The sequence below is a fragment of the Protopterus annectens genome, chromosome 2.part1, assembly GCF_019279795.1.
Source record: "Protopterus annectens isolate FY-2018-M chromosome 2.part1, PAN1.0, whole genome shotgun sequence".
Classification (NCBI taxonomy): domain Eukaryota; kingdom Metazoa; phylum Chordata; order Ceratodontiformes; family Protopteridae; genus Protopterus; species Protopterus annectens.
Window position 1 is genome coordinate 671,205,945 of NC_056729.1, and position 19,384 is coordinate 671,225,328.

The 19,384-nt window shown below is 44.1% G+C and overlaps 1 protein-coding gene across 1 annotated transcript in view; it reads right to left on the bottom strand.

The window, feature by feature from the left end:
* Positions 1–19,384, bottom strand: part of PCM1 (pericentriolar material 1) — a gene marked incomplete at its 5' end in the record, with an annotated part of 3,258,627 nt that overhangs the window by 2,349,455 nt on the left and 889,788 nt on the right. The window contains one exon of the mRNA XM_044063494.1: positions 18,960–19,153. Within this exon, the coding sequence (XP_043919429.1) occupies positions 18,960–19,153 (194 nt within the window). The remainder of the gene's footprint in view (positions 1–18,959; positions 19,154–19,384) is intronic.

The following is a 19,384-nucleotide window of genomic DNA, read 5'->3' on the forward strand; positions in this document are numbered from 1 at the left end:
GGCTGCCTCCAAAATATCCTTAGTAGGAACGCCTCTGAGGAAGGCTGTAGAGGTGGCTGTGGCCCTGGTGGAGTGAGATCAGATACCAGTAGGGACAGATTTCCCATGATAGGAATAACAAAACCGTATGCAGTGGCCAATCCACTTGGAAATGGTCTGTTTGGTAACTGGTTTCCCTTGAGCCCCTACGGCATAGGACACAAAAAGTTGTTCTGATTTCCTGAAGGACTTTGTTCTGTCCAAATAATAACGTAGCTGCCTATGGATGTCTAAAGTGTGAAGCAGCCTCTCCCCTTTGTTTTGAGGGTTAGGATAAAAGGTAGGTAGGTGTATGGCTTGATTTAAGGCTACCCTGGATACCACTTTTGGCATAAAAGATGAGTTGGTACGAAGGGAAACCCTGTCCTGATGGAAGATGAGGAAGGGCTGCACCGCCATGAGGGCCTGTAGCTCAGAAACCCTACGAGCTGAAGTGATGGCCAGAAGGAAAGCTGTTTTCCAGGACAAATGTTGCAGATCTGTTGAGGCAGCAGGTTCAAAGGGAGGCAATGTTAATTTTTCTAGTATGTAATTAAGGTCCCAGGCTGGTATTGGTTGCTTCCTTGGAGGTCTTATATTCTTAGCCCCTCTGAGGATCTGTCGTAAGAGTGGGTGAGAGAATAAAGGAGGATCCGTGTTGAATTCTGCAGAAATGGCTGAGGCATGTATTTTTATGGAAGAAAATGAAAGTCCACTGTTCAGCAGTTCAGCTAGGTACTGTAAAACCTGAGGCAAGTTCAATTTTCTAGGGTCCTGGCCTCTTTTCTCATTCCAACAGCAAAACCGCTTCCATTTTGCAGAGTAAGCTTTTCTAGTAGATGGTCTTCTGGCCTCCAAAATGACATCCTGCACCTCCTTGGAGAGTAGGGACTGTTGTGGTGTCAAGGAATTTTCCATGCGGCGAGGATGAGTGTTTTCAGTTGACTGTGAAGAGTTTTGTAGCTGTTCTGAGTCAGTAGGAGAGGAATTAGAGACAGGGACCAGGGAGGAGTATGTGTTAGGCTCTTCAGGAGTGGATACCAGTGTTGCCTTGGCCAATCTGGAGCAATCAGTATCATCCTCGGTTTGTCTGTTCTTGCTTTCAAAAGCACCTTGGGCAGAAGGGGCAGAGGTGGGAATGCATAAACTGTCCATGCTGTCCAACTGAATGAAAGGGCGTCCACTTTCCAGGCCTTTGGATGAAAGGTCCTTGAACAAAACTTTTTCAGTTGATGGTTCCTGTGGGAGGCAAAAAGATCCATGTCTGGCCTCCCCCACGCTTGGATTATCTCTGTAAACACCTGAGGATGTAACTTCCATTCGTGTGGATCTGTCATATTTCTGCTTAGAGTGTCTGCCAGTGTGTTTTCCAGCCCTGGCAAGTACTGTGCTTGAAGTTCAATTTGTCTTTCCAGAGCCAAGTTCCAAAGAGTCATGGCTAGTCTGCACAAGGGGTATGAATGTGTTCCTCCTTGTTTATGTACCACATTACTGTGGTGTTGTCTGTTCTTATCAGTAATTGTCCTGGATGCAGGAAGTCCTTGAAAGCTGTAATTGCATTTATCACTGCTAGCATTTCTTTTTGATTGATGTGAAGGTGCTTTTCCTTTTGGGACCATCTGCCCTGAATGCACCTGTCCTTCATGTGCGCCCCCCAGGCGTAATCTGAGGCGTCTGTGGTTATGACTTGTTTTGCTTGAGGCTTGCAGAATGGAAGGCCTGTGTTTACTTGACATGCTTGGGCCCACCACAGAAATTCCTTTTGCAAACATGGAATTTATTGGTATAATTGCTTCCAGACTGTGACTGTGTTGAGACCATAGATTTTTTAGGTACCATTGAAGTTTCCTCATATGCAGCTTTGCACATGGGATTAGAAGAATGCAAGATGCCATGAATCCCAGAGCCTGCAGGATTTTCCTTGCAGTAAGCCTGGTACTTTTTGCTAGTGTTTTGAAGTACTGAGATAGTTGCCCTTGTTTTTCTGGCGTAAGATATGCCATCTGGGTGTTTGTGTCCAAGTTGGAACCCAGGAAGGTTATTTTTTGAGATGGTGTTAGTCTTGATTTCTCCTTGTTGATGGTATATCCCAGAGAAAGCAGTAACCATGTCACATAAGCCAGATGTTCCAGTAGTATGCGTTTGCTGTCTGCTTGGATCAGGCAGTCGTCCAGATAAGGGTAAATTTGTATCCCTTGAAGTCTGCAGTAGGCAATCACTGATGCCAGGCACTTTGTGAATACTCTGGGCGCAGTAGATAAGCCAAAGGGCAATGCAGAGAATTGATAGTGGATTGAACCTGCAAGAAATCTGAGGCATCTTCTGCAGCTTTGTCTGATTGGGACATGCAGGTATGCCTCCTTGAGGTCCAATGTTACCAGCCAAAACTCCTTGCCCAGCATGGGAAGAAGTTGCTGTAATGTGAGCATCTTGAATTTTGGCACGAGTAGGAATGTGTTTAGGATGGATAAGTCCAAAATGGGTCTCCAGTCGGTTCCTTTTCTTGGTACCAGAAAAAGTCTTGAATAAAAACCTTGACCTTGTTGGAGTGTAGGTACCTTTTGTATAGCTCTCATGTTTAGGAGCTTTGAAATTTGCAGTTGTGCCTCTGCCCTTTGATTTTGTGGCAAGTTTGGCATGCCTCTCATTTTTGGAAGAGTGTGAAATTGAAATTTGTAGCCTCTGTTTATAATGTCCAGTATCCATTTGTCTGCTGTGACAATATGCCAATTGCTTGCAAATAATGCTAGTTTCCCTCCCAAAGGTGCTGTCAGCTGAGACTTGCTTGGCATGGAAATGAGGGAGTCATTGGGTTTGCTTCCTGTATTGTTGTGCACTGTCTTCACCACCTCTTGGTGCTGGAGATTGCCATTGTCTGCCTCTATATGATCCTTGTGATTGCCCTCTGCCCCTTGTGCGTCTGTATCTGCCGCTTTGGGGCTTGTCAGCGGCTGGAAAGGACCAGTTTTTTGAAGGCCAATTTCTGCTAAAACGTGGTGGTTGGACCTGTAAGAAAGCCTTGACAGTTTGCATAGATTTGGCTTTTTCTTCCATTTTCCGTAGTATGTCCTCAGCATTAGTACCAAATAATACATCCTTTTGTAAAGGAGCATCAAGAAGTTTAGCTTTCACATGATCAGGTAAATTTTGTTCCCTAAGCCAGGCATGCCTGCGAATGACTGATCCTGTGGCAGCAGCTCTACTGGAAGCCTCTAGGGCATCATAACCACATTGTAAGGTGTGTTTACCCACTTGCTCCACTATGCATCATATCCTGTAACTCTTTTAAATCTGGTTGTTCAGGTTGAGACATTTTGTTCCTTAATTGTGATAACAGGTACTGTTGATATTTAATCATATGAAACTGACAGTTTAAGGCCCTCATGGCTAGGGTGGCCGAGGTATATACCTTTTTACCCCACCTTTCTAGAGATCTGGATTCCCTTTCTGCAGGAAGTGGATTCTTGGCAGTGGAGGCCTTTAATCCCTTGGGGCCTTGTGAAATGGTTTCAGGGTCAGCATTATGGCCTTTGTAGAGAAATTGGTGAGAGCTGGGTACTCTAATACCTATCAGGTTTTACTGGTGCAGGAGGCAGAGAATCAGGGTTAAGGCAAGCCTCCGAATAGACATCATCCAGTACATCCAAAACAGGGGGTATAGCCAGAAGTCTGTGCTTCCCCAAGTCTTTTCTTGGAATCTGAAAAGTCTTGGCCTTCCCAATGGAAGTGTTCCCTCAAAGTGTGCAAGGTTTCCCCAAAAGAAAAATCCTCAGGAGGGGATACAGAAGGAATGGACTGTTCTGCATCCGAATCCTCAAAAGGGGAGTAAGAGTGTTCCTCTGCATTAGAATGTTCTGATAAAATGGATCCCTGATCAGAAGAGGGAGAGTCTTCCTCCACTCTGGGTCTCTTGTCAGGAGGGGGCTGAGAACCTCTGATAAGAGTAATTAAATCCTCAGCCATTTTAAGCATCTGTTTCTTAGGCATGGGTCCAGGAGATGGGCCCTGTGCAACAGGCCTCATGGGATGCCTGGCTGCTTTAGATTTAGTAAAAGCCTTTATTGAAAAAGAAGATGAGGGCCTAAATACACCATGGGTGGAGGTGGACCTGTCCACATTAGAAGGCTCGACATTAGCAGGGGCTTCGGTTGTAGTCTGGGAAAGGACCGAGGACCCAGCGGTCTCGGGTACAGAGAACACCGCCAAAGGAGTGTCGTCGGTAGTCAGGGACTACAAAGGCGTCTCGCTGAGAACCGGACCACGTGTAGCCTGTTTTGGCGTGGTGTCGGCGGGGACCGCGGGTCTCGCGTGCCGGTCCTTTTCCTTGCGTTTTTTGGACAAAACGGTAGTCGGAGTGTCCAACGACATCTTATAATCAAAAGTTTTACCAAAGTAGTGTTGGGCAAACTCCGCCCGACGCTTAATAGTGCGTTTATTGAAGGTAGCGCAAAAGCGACAGCCCGAGACGTCGTGGTCTGGGCCCAAACAAGGTATGCAACGGGAATGGAAATCCTTATGCGGTATTTGCTTCCCACAAGAAATACAATTATTAACTTTTTCTGACATCGGTCTGAGGCAAGAAAAGTTTCCAACGGGTACTTAGCTTTAAAGAAGACTTTGGTTCCAATTTTTTCGTAATTCAGGAGCTGGCCGACCGGCACTTGCGAACTGCTTCTGCTTCGGGCACCGCGCGGCAAAAAAGACTGAAGAACATGGCGTCGGCTGTGTCTTATATACTCTGGCCTTACTGACGTCAGAAGAGTAAGCGACAACAGACGCCGGACCAAGACTTTGGAATTCGGCCGACCGAGGGACCGCCTGACGGCTGAAAACCCATCTGTGATTACTGCAGCTGTATGCACGATGAACATCATACACTTGCAAATGTCGCACTTACCTATAACAGTAAATGTTTGAAATCCTCACTGCCTCAGTAGCCTTTAGTCTATAAGGGTTGTGTCTTGCCCAAGACAACTGGACAGCCTCCAAATGTTCTGTCTCCCTCCTCTGACATCTTCCTTTCCCCTCTGACATCTGATTGATCAGCTTACAGGAGGGAGCATCAACAGTCAGACTGGAAAATCCTTGGGACCTTCTTGCCTTAAAGTGACAGCGTACTCATCCTGAACTAAACAAGAAATAACCCTGTGGTAGGTGATGTGGCTAAATCAGCAGTGAGGAATTCAAACAGCTACTGTTATAGGCAAGTGTAACTTGCCCGACTGTACTACGTTCATCATTCCCACAACTGCAGTAGCCTTTAGGCTATATCAGGTTGATTACCAAAACCTACCAAAACCTGGGAAGAGAAAGGATTTGGATCCAGGATCCACTGGAGAATACTGCTAGGAAAGCCAGTCCTGGATCTAGAAAGAAGAATCCAGTAGGCAATTCCTTGGACAGGTACACACACAAGACCAAGTAGCTGTCTAGATAGCTTCTAGTCTCTCCCCCTTTCCAATAAGCCAAAGACAAGGTCATTTAAAAGTCTGCCTCAATACTGCTTGCAAGTAGATTATCATGGTGGGTATAAACAAAGGGCAATAGCAGACTACAACCATCTAGAAACAGTCTGTTTAATATGGGCTTTTCTGAAGGACTTTGTTCTATCAGGATAGTACCTGATCTGGCTATCCATGTCCAGAGAATGAATAACCTTTTCTCTGTACTTCTGCAGGTTAAGCTAGAAATTCGGAAATAACCTTGGACACAAATGAAGGATTTTTTTTCTTAGTGATATCCTATCCCAGGAGCAGACCAGAATGGGTTAAACCACGAAGAGAGCTAGCAACTCTTCTTGTAGAAGAAAGGAGAAAAAATGCCAGTTGCAGCTTTTGTGAAGACTAAGCAGCTTCTTCATGAAGCAGCAAGAAAGCAGTAAAGATTTTCCAGTCTGAAAGCTGATGCTCCCTCCACAGGGCTGCTGCATTCAGAGTGAAAAGTGTGGGAGGGAGCCAGGGATTTTGGTAGTTAGCTGGTTGTGATGTTTTGGGCAAATCGCAACCCATATAGCCTAAAGGCTACTGCAGCAGTGATCATTCAAACATCTGCTCTTACAGTATCATGTTTATCCACAGCTGCAGTCCCTTCACTTTATCCGTCATACCTTGCCTAGGACAGAAAAACTGAGAGCTTCAAAAGCTTAAGGGCACATTCCATGGGCACAGGAAGTTAACACACCACTGGAGAGACTCTTACATGCTTGCATCCCTAGGACAGGCACTCGCACCCTCCCTGCACCATTAAGGACTTGAGCTGGAACTCTAATTTGCTTATCTGAGGAGGCAGATAGAGATTTCTCTCAATACCACCTGCAACGTAGGGCTGGAAACCATGACACCAACAGTCATGAGAATCTGCCTTGTCTACTTTTCTGCAGCTTGGCCTTCACTTTGGACAGAAAAAATTAGCATCCTTCAAGGGAGCACTAGTAAAAGTCACATAATTCTCAGTAAAGTCACAATGTCAGAGAGAGGTGGATGCCTCTGAAATGCTATGCCTGTTCTGGTCACCAACTCTACCTCTGCCAGTAGCATGACTATATTACAGCCAATGGAACACATGGTCAACCTACAACTACAACTTGTACACTTTGCAATGCTGTAACTTTTGCATAATGCAAGACCATTGCATTAGCCACAGTCAATTCATACTGAAATATGTGAACGACACAGTTTAGCGCCTAAGTAAAAAGCCAACTAGATGAGTCAATGAACTTCCAAAAGCAGTCCTGCACTCTCAACACCTTGTCAGATAGGTAAGGCAAAGGACTCTCATTTGTAAACCTTCTACCAATATAGAGTAAGCAAGTAGAGTTTTTGTCAATGAATTCTGATCCTGGACAGGTCAGAGAAACTCATTACCTCAGTAAAAAAGTTATGTACTCACTATAACGTTCCATGTGTGTTGTCCATCTCACCTTCATTCTGTACTGGTTGGGTTCAGAATCGATCCTCGGTTTCCAACTCGGCCGTTTACAAAAGCTCGAGGTCTTCAACTAGCTCGTGGCTTACACCCTACCCCATGATGCCCTATGGAATTCCCCAGATCTTGTTTGCTGGTATACTAATATATGCATATAAAAATTTACTACTTTACAAGCCTAGAACAGGGTCAGAGAATATCAGTCGCCATATACGTCCTCTCGGTCCTCCAGGAGCTAAAGGCTGGGGAAGGAGGGTGGGATGTAAGAATGAATGCAAGATCGACAGCACACATGGAACATTATGGTGAGTACATAGCTTCATTATGTGATGTTGCCCTACCCCACTTTCATTCTATATTGGTTGGGACAGTGTCCCTAGCACCATCTTTCTCAGGGAACTCAAGGGAGAACATTCTTTAGAATAGTGGACCCAAAAAAGGCCCTGTCCTGGAGGCCATATCAACTTTGTAATGACTAATAAAGGTATGAGGTCTTGCCCATGTTGCTGCAGCACAAATGGTATCAATTGGCAGTTTAGCCCAAAAGGCAGAGGCGGTAGAATTAGCTCTGGTAGAATGACCTCTTACTTTGTCGTGAAGTTGTTTTGGGATTTGTAGATGAATGTAATGCAATCTGACAGGCATCTGGAGAGAGTGGTCTTAGTAACCGAAGCACCTTTTTTGTAGTCTGAGAAGAACACAAATAATTGGTCAGTCTTTCTAAAGTCCTTCGTCCTATGCAAGTAGAAATGTAATTGCTTATGTACATCTAATTGATGTAACATATTCTGCCTTATTGCCATACTTGGAGGAAAAAACTGGTATGTCTATGGATTGGTTGAAGTTTGATTCTGAATGTACTTTTGATAGAAAGGACGGACTTGTATGAAGCGACACTCTCTCCTTGTGGAACAGCATATATGGGGGTTTCATAGACAATGCCTGTAACTCAAACTCTCCTAGCTGAAGTGATAGCTATTAAGAAAATAGTCTTCCAGGTTAAGAACTACAAGTCACAGGATGATGCAGGCTCAAAGGGGGAGAAGAAATGTACGAGATAAAACAAAATTCAGGGTCCATGGGGGTAGAGGTGGTTTAATGGGCTGTCTTAACAGAATGGTACCCCTCAAGAAGGCTTTGCAAAGTCTGTGGGACATTAACGTTCAGCCCGCTTCTCCTAAATGGAAGTTAGAAATCACTGCTAATTGAACTCTAATAGCAGCTGCAGCTGACTCATCATGAAATAGCTTTGCTAAGAACTCTAGTATGGAAGATATAAGTGCAGAGAAAGGGTCAATATGACTTTCCAAAGCCAGGAGGAAAATCTGTTCCATTTGCTGACATACTTTTTCTCGTAGAAGCTTTATGAGAAGAAATCAGGATATGCTGCACTGAAGGGTCAGGTAGACTGGCTATGTTTGGACTCACAGGAGCCAGGCTGTCAACTTGAGGGTTTAAAGAAATGGATGGAGCACTCCCGTGGGATGGGTCAGAAGATCCAGAACTGGATCCAGAATCCAAGGCTCCGTCTGAAGATGAGGCCACAGGAAGGGGAACCAGATTTGACGAGGCCAGTAAGGGGTGACAAGTATTAAGGTTTTTCCCAATATGCTGGCTTTCTGAAGAACTTTGGGTTATCAATGGCAATGGAGGGAAGGCAAAGAGGAGACCAGAGGGCCAATTGTGTACAAGTGCATCCCTTGGAGACTCCCCCAGAGTGGGGGATTAAAGCAAGACAGTTGCTGCATTTGGTATTCATTGATGTGGCAAAAAGGTCGCAGCAAGGCTGGCCCCATTTTCAGAAACTCATTTTGAACTATGTCTTGATTTGGGGACCACTCATGAGGCATCAGAATTGCCCTGCTGAGTTTGTCTGTTATCACTTTGGATTTCCCCAGAATGTGCATTTCTATCAGAAAGCATTGGGAGACTGTCGCCCACTACCGATACTCTCAGGGCCTCCCGGCAAAGGGGGTAAGATCTGGTTCCTCCTTGTTTATATACCACACGACAGACATATTGTCCGTTTGTATTGCAATTGTTCCTAGCAGAAGAGAATCTTGGAATGCCTGCAATGCTAAAAGCACCACTCTCATCTCTAGGACATTGATATGCAAGTGGGCCTCATGATCCTGCCAAGTGCCTTGGACCATCCTTCCCTGATAATGCCCCCCCACCCTATCCGGGAAGCATCCGTTGTCACCGTGGCTGCAGGCTGTGGAAGAACAAAGGGTCAACCTAAAGTCACGCGAGTGGAGTGAAGCCACCAACGAAGGTCTTTCCTGCAAGATTCCATTATTATAATTTGGTGGGACATGGGTAGTTCCTGCATGGACCACTGAGTGAATAGCAGCCACTGAAGAATTCTCAAATGTAGCCGCGCTAATGGGATTACATTTATTGCTGCTGCCATGGTGCCTAGCACTTTTAGAACTGTTCTTGCATGAACCTTCTTGAATAGAAGGATAAAGACCTGACGTCGAAGGATGTGAACTCTTTCTGAGGGAAGCTTTACCATCATTTTTGTGGTGTCCAGATCTGCTCCTACAAAAACGATATGCTGAGATGGTAAGGCAGATTTTTCATAATTTATTGTGATCCCTAAACAGGAGCAGAGTTTTAATGTGGTGTCTCTTGCTTTTATTAGTAGATGCTTGGAGGTGGCGGTTAGGAGTCAGTCATCTAGGTACGGAAACACTTGGAATCCTACACATCTCAGGTGAGCTGTAACTACTGCCATATATTTGGTGAACACTCTGGGGGGGCTGTAGTGAGACCAGGGGACAGAGCTTGAAACTGGTAGTGACTGACTTCCAGCTGAAAGTGCAAATGACTCCTGGATTGCCTGTCCATTTTGATGTGGTAGTACGCATCCTGGAGGTCTATAGAGCACATCCAATCGTCTTTGCCCAGAAAGTGGAGAATTGACTGCAGTGTTACCATCCAGAACTTTGACTTTTTTACTGTTTTGTTTAGCCTGCTGAGATCCAAGATGGGTCTCCAGTCCCTTTTTCTTTGGAACTAAAAAGAACCTTGAGTAAGTTCCGGATCCTATTTGGTCTGCGGTGACTATTTGGATGAAACTATTTCTAGCAACCTCTGTATTTCTTGTTTTGCCTGTTTCCTGTGACTGGGTGGTGTGTCCAGAATGTTTCTGATTTGTGGGGCGGGAAAGGAAAAGGGTATGGAGCAACCTCTAGATATGATGCTTTGTACCCATTTGTCTTTTGCGAGTTTTAGCCAGGCTTCTGGGTACAAAGATAAGTGACCCCTGATTGCCTCCAGAGACTGACAGGCAGGCCTCCTTCCAGGAGCGCTGCTAGGGCTTGCCAAGGGAGGATTCCCCGTCATCTTGGTGTCGTGGACCTCCTCTACTGCATGGATGGCGTCTTTCATTATTGCTTTCTCCTCTGCCCCTGGGGGAAAGATCACCACGTGTGTCTTGAAAAACTCTCTGGGATATTCAAAACCATATCTTTCCTCCCTTTTGACCTTCTGGATAAGGGGTAAAACAGACTCCTACGGCAGAGAGTTTTTCCTTCCTGTTCACACATGGTTACTGTGTCTTTGACTTTAGGCCCGAAAGTACAGTTTTGTACCTACCATAAATGTAGATGTTCGAGGATCCACATTGCTGCAGTCCTAACTATTGGGTAGTCCGCTGTCCAGTCGGCCCGAATACCAAAGTATATATTGACGCCGGTCAGGGCGCATTAGACTGACGCCAGCACGCCAGGGTACTAATGCGCATGACCGACGTCATATCCTCAGTCTTTTCTTGCCCCAGATGTCAGAAGACCCTGAAAAGATAAGGCCAAAACCAAAAACTCCAAACATACCTGCACCAAAAATATGTACAATATATACAAAATTACCAGAATATAACCTCACCTACACAACCACCCCTAAACACAGAGGGAAGGAGGGAGGTAAATTTGACTGCAGCAATGTGGATCCTCGAACATCTACATTTATGGTAGGTACAAAACTGTACTATGTTCTTCATTCCACATTGCTGCAGTCCTAACTATTGGGTAGAATCCCAAAGCAGAGGTAAGGGAGGCTGGCAAATCATAAAGAAGCAGGAACTGACAACATGCCTTGCAAAATAGCTGTGGCAAAACCAGCCCTAGACTTAGAGTAGAGAGGAAGGTGATAATGCTTAGAGAAAGTATGCACTGAACTCCAAGTAGCTGCCTCCAAAATATCCTTAGTTGCCACCCCTTAGAAATGCTGTTGAAGTGGCAGTAGCCCTAGTGGAATGAGGCCTAATCCCAGCTGGAATCTCCTTGCCATGATGGGAATAACAAAATGCAATGCAAAACCCAATCCACCTAGAAATAGTTTGTTTTGACACAGGCTTGCCCTGACTCAAAGCAAAAGAAACAAACAACTGCTGAGACTGCCTAAAATCCTTAGTCCTGCTCAAATAATAACGCAATTGCCTGTGTACATCTAAAGTGTGCAAAATCTTTTCCCTTTATTTTGGGGATCTGCATAAAAGTAGGCAAATGAATAGTTTGGTTTAAAGCCACACTAGAAACCACCTTAGGCATAAAGGAAGGATTAGTAAAGATACCCTGTCCTTATGAAAAATCAAAAAGGCTCTACCGCCAAAAGGGCCTGCAACTCAGAAACCCTTCATGGAGAAGTAATGGCCAACAAAAAGCAGTCTTCCATGACAAGTATTTCAATTCAGCAGTAGCCGAGGCTCAAAAGGTTGTAGAGTAAGTTTCTCCAACACAAAATTGAGATCCCAAGCAGGAGTAGGAGCTCTACGTGGGGTCTTATATTCTTTGCCCCTCTAAGAAATTGCTTGAACAAAGGATGAAAACAATGGTGGGTCACAATCATAGTGAGCTGAAATTGCTGCAGCATGAATCTTAATGGAAGAGAAAGACAAACCTTTGTCCAATAACTCAGTAAGATATTGAAGAGCCACACTCAAATTAGGCTCAGAAATCTCCAAATTGTTTGCTGCACTCCAAAATAAAAATCTCTTCCATTTTTCATGACACTTTCCTTGTACTAGGTCTTCTGGCTTCCATAATCACATTTAAAACTTGTTGAGGAAGTTGAGACCTGCTGTCTTTCAAAAGAGAATATGCCAGGCTGTTAGATGAAGAGAGTGAAGCTTGACATTGAGCAGGTGACCGTCCCTCTGAGACAACAGGTGTGGAATCAAGGGTAAAGGCCATGGAGGCTTCCTTACCAGACTCCTCAGTAATGGGTACCAGTGCTGCGAGGCCAATCTGGAGCTATTAAAATCATCCTTGGCTTGTCTTGTCTGACCTTTAGAAGCACCTTTGGGAGAAGAGGCAGAGGTGGAAAAGCATACACATGAAGATTTTTCCAACCAAGAAAGAGCATCCACTCTCCAAGCTGTGTGATGAAACCTCTTTGTGCAAAACTTTGGCAGCTGGTGGTTTAGTGGAGAAGCGAACAGATCTATGTCTGGAGTTCCCCATGACACTGTCAATTTTTGAAATACATGAAGATCCAGTTTCCACTCGTGGGGATCCATGATTTGTCTGCTTAACACATCTGCTAAGGAGTTCTGTGCTCCCGGCAGAAACCTTGCCTGAAGAGTTAGTTGCAAGCTGAGCAGTCTCCCATAAAATCATTGCTTGCCTGCACAATGGGTAAGAATGTGTTCCCCTTGTTTGTTGATGTAACACATGAAAGTTGTGTTAGCTGTTAGAATCAACACCTGTGCTGGAAGAAGTAACACCTTGAAAGCCATTAATGCAAACTGACTGCTAACATCTCTTTCATGTTGATATGTAGATGCTGTAGTCTGGCAGGCCACTTGTCTTGTATCCACTTTCCATTTAGATGAGCTCCCCAAGCAATGTCGGAGGCATCTGTCGTTAGAATCTGACTCGCCTCTGGCCGGGTCACAGAGAGTCCCTTGTTTAGGTGACATTCCTGAGCCCACCACAAAAATTCCTTTTGAATGCAAGGTATTATTTGAATGACAGTGTCCAAATCCTGGCAGTGCTGTGTCCATACATTTTGAGATACCATTGCAGCTTCCTCATATGCAGTTTGGCATTGGGAAGCACCAGAATACAAGATGCCATGAACCCTAAGGCTTGAAGGACTGTCCTTGCAGTCAGCCCGGACTGAAGAGATAGTTGATGGAAGTAACTGGAAAGATTCTTTTGTTTGTCCGGGGTTAAAAGGCCATCTGGGCTGCTGTATTCAGTCTCACACCCAGAAAGCACATGTCTTGAGAGGGTACTAGACTGGACTTTATTTCGCTCACAGAAGACCCTAGGCATCTTAGCACTGCTATGACATATTCCAAATGCTGTAGAAGGTCTTCCTTTTCTTGAGCCAGAATCAGGCAGTCGTCCAAGTAAGGATAGATTTGAATTCCTTTTAGCCTGAAGTAAGCTATCACTGGAGCCAGAACCTTTGTGAATACTCAGTAGATAAGCCAAAGGGCAATGCAGAGAACTGATAATGAGAATTTCCAGCTCGAAAACGCAGATACTTCCTACAACTTAGTCTTATAGGCACATGAAGGTAAGCTTCCTTGAGATCTAAAGTTACCATCCAGTGATCTTTGCCCAGCAGAGGTAAAAGCTGTTGTAACGTCAACATTTTGAACTTGGGAATGTCCAGATAAGTGCTGAGGATAGATAAATCCAAAATTGGTCTCCACGTGTTCCCCTTCTTTGGTACTAGGAACAGGCGAGAATAAAATCCTAGGCCCCTTTCTGGCACAGGAACTGGCTGAATGGCCCCTATTTCGAGCAACAGAGAAATTTGCTTGTGAGCCTCTGTTCTTTGTAGAGGAGGAATGTCTGGCATGCCTTTGAAAGGAGGCAAGGTATGGAAATAAAACCTGTAACCGTGGTGAATGATATCCAGAACCCATCTGTCTTGGGTAATTAAATCCCAATTTTCTTTGAAAAGAGACAGCCTTCCTCCCAAAGGTGCTGCCAGGCGAGAATGTACTGGCAGCTGAAAAGGCAGGTCATTGGGTCTGCTTACGAAAGGACTGACCCCTGCCCTCACCAGAAGACTGAGCAGGGGAACTCCCTGTCCTAGGCCTAAAAGAACCTTGAGCTCTGCCCCTACCACGTCTAGACCTACCCCTAGACTGGGAATCATAAGCAGGATAAGTCCATCCCTTAGTAGGCCAATTTCTACTAAACTTAGGAGGCTGCACCTGCAAAAAATCCTTAACAGTCTGCATAGACTTAGCCTTGTCCTCCATTTTCTTTAAAACTGCTTCCACAGGCGAACCAAACAACACATCAGACTGTAAAGGAGCATCCAAAATCCTTGTTTTAACATGCTCAGCTAAATTCTGATCTCTCAACCAGGCGTGCCTCGAAGAACAGAACCAGTGGCAGCCACCCTCGAGGAGGCCTGCACAGCATCAAAACCACACTGCAAGGAATGTTTACCCACCTGTTCAGACACATGAACTAAATCCTGCAACTCTTTACACTCAATACCTTCTGCCAGAGCATCCACCTTAGATTTCAATTGTGAAAGGAGATAATTCTGATATTTTAACATGTGAAACTGACAATTCAACGCCTCATGGCTAAAGTGGAAGAAGTATACACTTTCTTTCCCCATCTATCCAAAGCCCTTGCCTCTATCAGGAGGAACAGGATTTTTAACAACAGAGGCCTTCACACCTTTAGGCCCCTGAGAGACAGTTTCGGGTCTGCCCTAGGACTCTTAAAAGATACTTATGAGCTTCAGGCACCCTATAGTACCTATCCGGTTTAACTGGGGCAGGAGGCAGAGAATCAGGATTCAGGGAAGCCTCTGCAAAACATCTTCCACCACATTCAGAACAGGAGGTATAGCTAAAGGCCTATGCTGGGGTAAAAACAAGAATTCCCTAAGCCTCTTTCTGGAATCAGAGAAATCTTGACCTTCCCATTTAAAATGCTCCCTCATGGAATGCAGAGTCTCTGAAAATGAAAAATCCTCAGGAGGAGAAGCTGAAGGAGTAGAATCATCCACATCAGAATCAGAATAAGGAGGATACTCCTGCAAGTCTTCAGCAAGACTCAGAAGCCTCCGAACATCGCTCAAAACTCTCAAACTCAGGTTCCACCCTAGGCCTCTTATCAGGAGGGGGCATAGAACCTCTAATCATAGTAATCAAATCCTCTGCCATTTTAAGCATATGTTTCTTAGGTAAAGACCCTGAAGCACTAGGAGAAACCCCACTGAAGCTAAACCTGGCCTGCCTCTCAAGGAAGCCTTGGAAACAGAAGGGAGGCTCTAACCACCTTAGGAAGAGAGGGAAGAACAGCCACCTGAGAAGCCCCCTCAGCCTGGCCTACTTCCTGAGAGGATACATCCTGTAACAGTAAAGTCTCTCCCTGAGACTCCAAAGAAACTCCTGGCAGAACCTCCGGCTCCACTGAGTTTTCTAAAGAACCGACGCCTGGGACTGTCGGTTCTTCCACTCTAGGCTTTGCTGCTTTGTCCTTACGCTTTTGGCGAAGCGTCGAGCATCCGGCGGCATTTTATAATTACAACGCTTCCCAAAACTAACCTGGCACAGTCTAACCTTCTCTTAATAGTGCGTTTGTTAAATCTAGCACAAGAGCGGCATCCAACAACGTCGTGCTCAGGCCCTAAACAAGGTATACACAAAGTATGGTAATCCCTATGAGGTATCTGTTTCCCACAAGAAATACAGTTATTCACTTTTCTGACATCCGGTTAAATACTGAGGCAAGAAAAAACCAAAATATTCCCCAACGGGGTACTTAGCCAACTTTGATTCGGTCTGAAACTCTGACTTCAGAAACTTTCAGAACGCCAACCTGCACTCGCAAAATTGCTTCTGCATCGGACCATGCGGCAAAAAAGACTGAGGATATGACGTCCGTCATGCGCATTAGTACCCTGACGTACTGACGTCAGTCTAATGCGCCCTGACTGACGTCAGCCATATACTTTGGTATTCGGGCCGACTGGACAGCGGACTACCCAATAGTTAGGACTGCAGCAATGTGGAATGAAGAACATCAAGGACGAGCCATCAAAAGGGGCATTAAAGGGAGACTTAAAAGGCTCCACAAAGTTACACAAGTGCATCCAGGAATGCCTCCTTAGGGAAACTCCTGAACCCACTTGCCCTACTCGCTCCATCAGCTGCATAGGAAATGAGTTTTATGGAGGAGTTTACCACCGAATTCAAGGTGGAGAGCTGGGAGAAAACTATCTGATATCCCTTGCAGCTACTGAACCCTGGTGATTATCTCCTAGCTACTTCAGGAGATCTTTCTGTAACCTGGTAAAATGTGAGAGATAATTCAGGGACCAGAGTATAAAGGTCGCTGAAGAAAAAGTGCGCTTTCAGTATCTGTCCATCGTAAGAGACTCTTTGTTCGGAGGATGGACAGAAGAGGATGTCTCTTGACAGTTCCTTATTGGTGGCCGCTGCCAACACCATAGCATCTACTGGGACACCTTTCATAAGGAAAGTTTTATCAGCAGGGGATGTAATGAATTTGCCCTCCAAGGGAAAGGCTCCACTGAGTCTCGAGTCTCCCATGCCTTTCGACAAACTAGGTCCATGAGTTCGTCAAAAGGCAGACACACCCAAGTGGCAGATGGGCATGAAAAAAGGGGAAAGAGTTCACATACACTTAGGAAAAGGCACTAACTAAAACGGGATATAATATCCCTCTAAGTAAATGTCAAAGATATCTAACAATGAAACACACTAAATTAAACAGCTCAAAATAATGAGCCTAAGAAAAAAATTTTGAATGCACGCATAGGAAAGTTGGCATAGGGAAGATATACAAGGCCTAGAGAGTAACGACGGCCAACACTCATTCAGCAAGCAAAAAACAAACAGTCAAGCTGTTAACCAAGGTTAACCATATTAACTAATCTAAAACTACTACAAAGAAATTACGAGAGAAAACTACATTTTTCAGGAAAAACACAACTGAAAGAAATCACTTAGCCAGAGCCAGTGTGAAGCACCCGATTTTGTTTAGCGGCAAACAAGATCTGGGGAGTTCCCTAGGGCATCACAGGATAGGATGTAAGCCACGAGCTAGTTGAAGACCTCAAGCTTTTGTAAACAGCTGAGTCAGAACAGAGGATCAGTTCCAAACCCAACCAGTACAGAATTAAGGTGAGATAGGACCACATCACATTAAACCTTTTAGACCATTAGTGTATTCAGGTTACTGAGCAGAAGTTCACCACAGCACCCACAAGGTAAACTAAGTATAATGCAAAATGTCATACAGAGGCAAGCCACATGATCACTGGGGTCGATCTTCAAAAGGTGTATTACTCCCTTTTGTTACTACCTGAAAGCACATTAAAAATCTCAAAGCACTCAGCCATAAAAAAACACCCAAGACTGAACTTCTAAACCTAAGAGCTTCCAGTTTAGCATATTTCTAAATCTGACCTCACAAAAGTACTGGATTGCAGCCACAGTATAAGTGGAAAAAAAAAAAAAAAAAAAAAAAAAAAAATATATATATATATATATATATATATATATATATATATATATATACGGGTGCATTTCACTTGACCTAAAACTCATTTGAAGGACTCCCATTTGGCCGACGCCCAAATGACAAATTTCAAATGACTGACAACTCATTTGACTCTCTCATTTCACTGTCTTTTAAGATAAATACTTGTTGATGGGTTTCCTTTCACCTGTGACTTGCTTGTGATAAAAAGAATTACTGTAACTTACAGTGCTGACTGTCAGAATACTGATAGTCATGTAGAAAGTAGTGTTGTAGTGTTTCTAAATGCGAGTGTCTACATTTTTATGGGGAGTATCTAAAGTAATTTCACAAATGTTTTCTGCATTCTCAGCAGAAGTGGCAGCGTGTAGAGTACTGTAAGGGAAGTTAAAGGTATATGCCCTTTTGCCCACTGCAGTGTAGTCCTGGAGTTAGTATATATAATTAGAGGGGGTGTGGGGGGAGCAGCCGCCCACACTGGGGGGTGTGGAGGAAGTAGCCCCATTCTGTTAAGAGGGTAAGTAGGTAGTTTTTAAGTTCTGGAAAGAGTTAGTTATTGGCATTCTAAGTGTGCATGTCTATGGTTTAAGACATAGTATGTTGAAATTCAGCATTGTAAGCAGTCTGTTAAATGAGAGTCAGTCAAATTAGCTGTCACTTGAAATTTAGGTCATTTGGGTGTTGGTCAAATGGGAGTCAGTCAAATGAGTTTTAGGTCAAGTGAAGTAGACCCACTGACCAGACCAGGGTATGTGATAATTAACACAGTAGTTCGGATCATATTACACAGCTAATTAATAGGGAAACCTTGAACTACTCAGTGCAACTTAGCATAAAAGTGAATTAAAAAAGCACATCTACATTCCATTGGTTTGCACTATTTGTTAACACAAAAAAGTGACCACTTAAAGTACTTAATAGGCCCTGTGGCTGAGGCAGTTAGTGCAGAGGACAAACTCTGAGATGTTAATGAGCTGCTTCCTGTGCCCAGGGTATAGGGTTTTAATTCCTTCCATTTTCGTTTGCCTATTGTGCGACTATGAGCGAGTGACTTTACTAGACAGTCTTCCCAGGTCACCCTAAAAAGGGACGATTTGTTCCATGGACTTGCATGACCAACAAACAGGTATATAAAAAAAATGCAGTACTGTTCATACACAGTTGCAACGCAAGACGCATGCAAGAAATAAACAGTGAAGTCAAATTTACAAACATGGTGAAAGAGCTACAAGTTTTACTTCCCTATACACCGATCACTACCATGAAGCAAATATACTGCTCTTGCAAATGTGTAAGCCAACACAAAAAAAATGTATATATCTACATAAAAAAAAATCAGAGCGAAAAAAACAACAAAATGCCACTGGAGCCAGAGGGAAGTCTATCTACATAGTTTATCAAAAGCTGTTAATCACTACATTGGCTGAACACAATAGATGTAAGCACAACGTGGGGGATATTTAAAAAACATGGCCAAACCACCACCATACAATGAAAGGACTATTACTAAATCAACCTTACTTTTCAGTCCTACAGTTCAGATGGGATCCTTCAGTGACTGACTCATCACTCCTAACAGATACAGCAACAGCGGCAGAACTTGGCTCTATAGGTGTTCTTCTCTTCTGATGTTCAGCCATTAATGCTTCAAGCTGCTTTCTCCGCTGACGAAGTTCCTCTCGAAATCTGTGATGGCGCTGCATCTCAGACCAAAGCTAATTTAAACAAATATTCATAAAAAAAAGGATAATTCATCCCATTATAGTAATTCAATAAATACTACGAACTCATACTTTTTCAAAATCTGGAAACAGCTTATGTCCTGATCACATCAGCTGACCTACAGAATGACCATCTTTTGTGTTTTAAAACCACCTTAAAGTCACATATATTGAGCAAAAAGAGAACAAGTACAAACATTTATATTCATGTGTTATACATGTTTT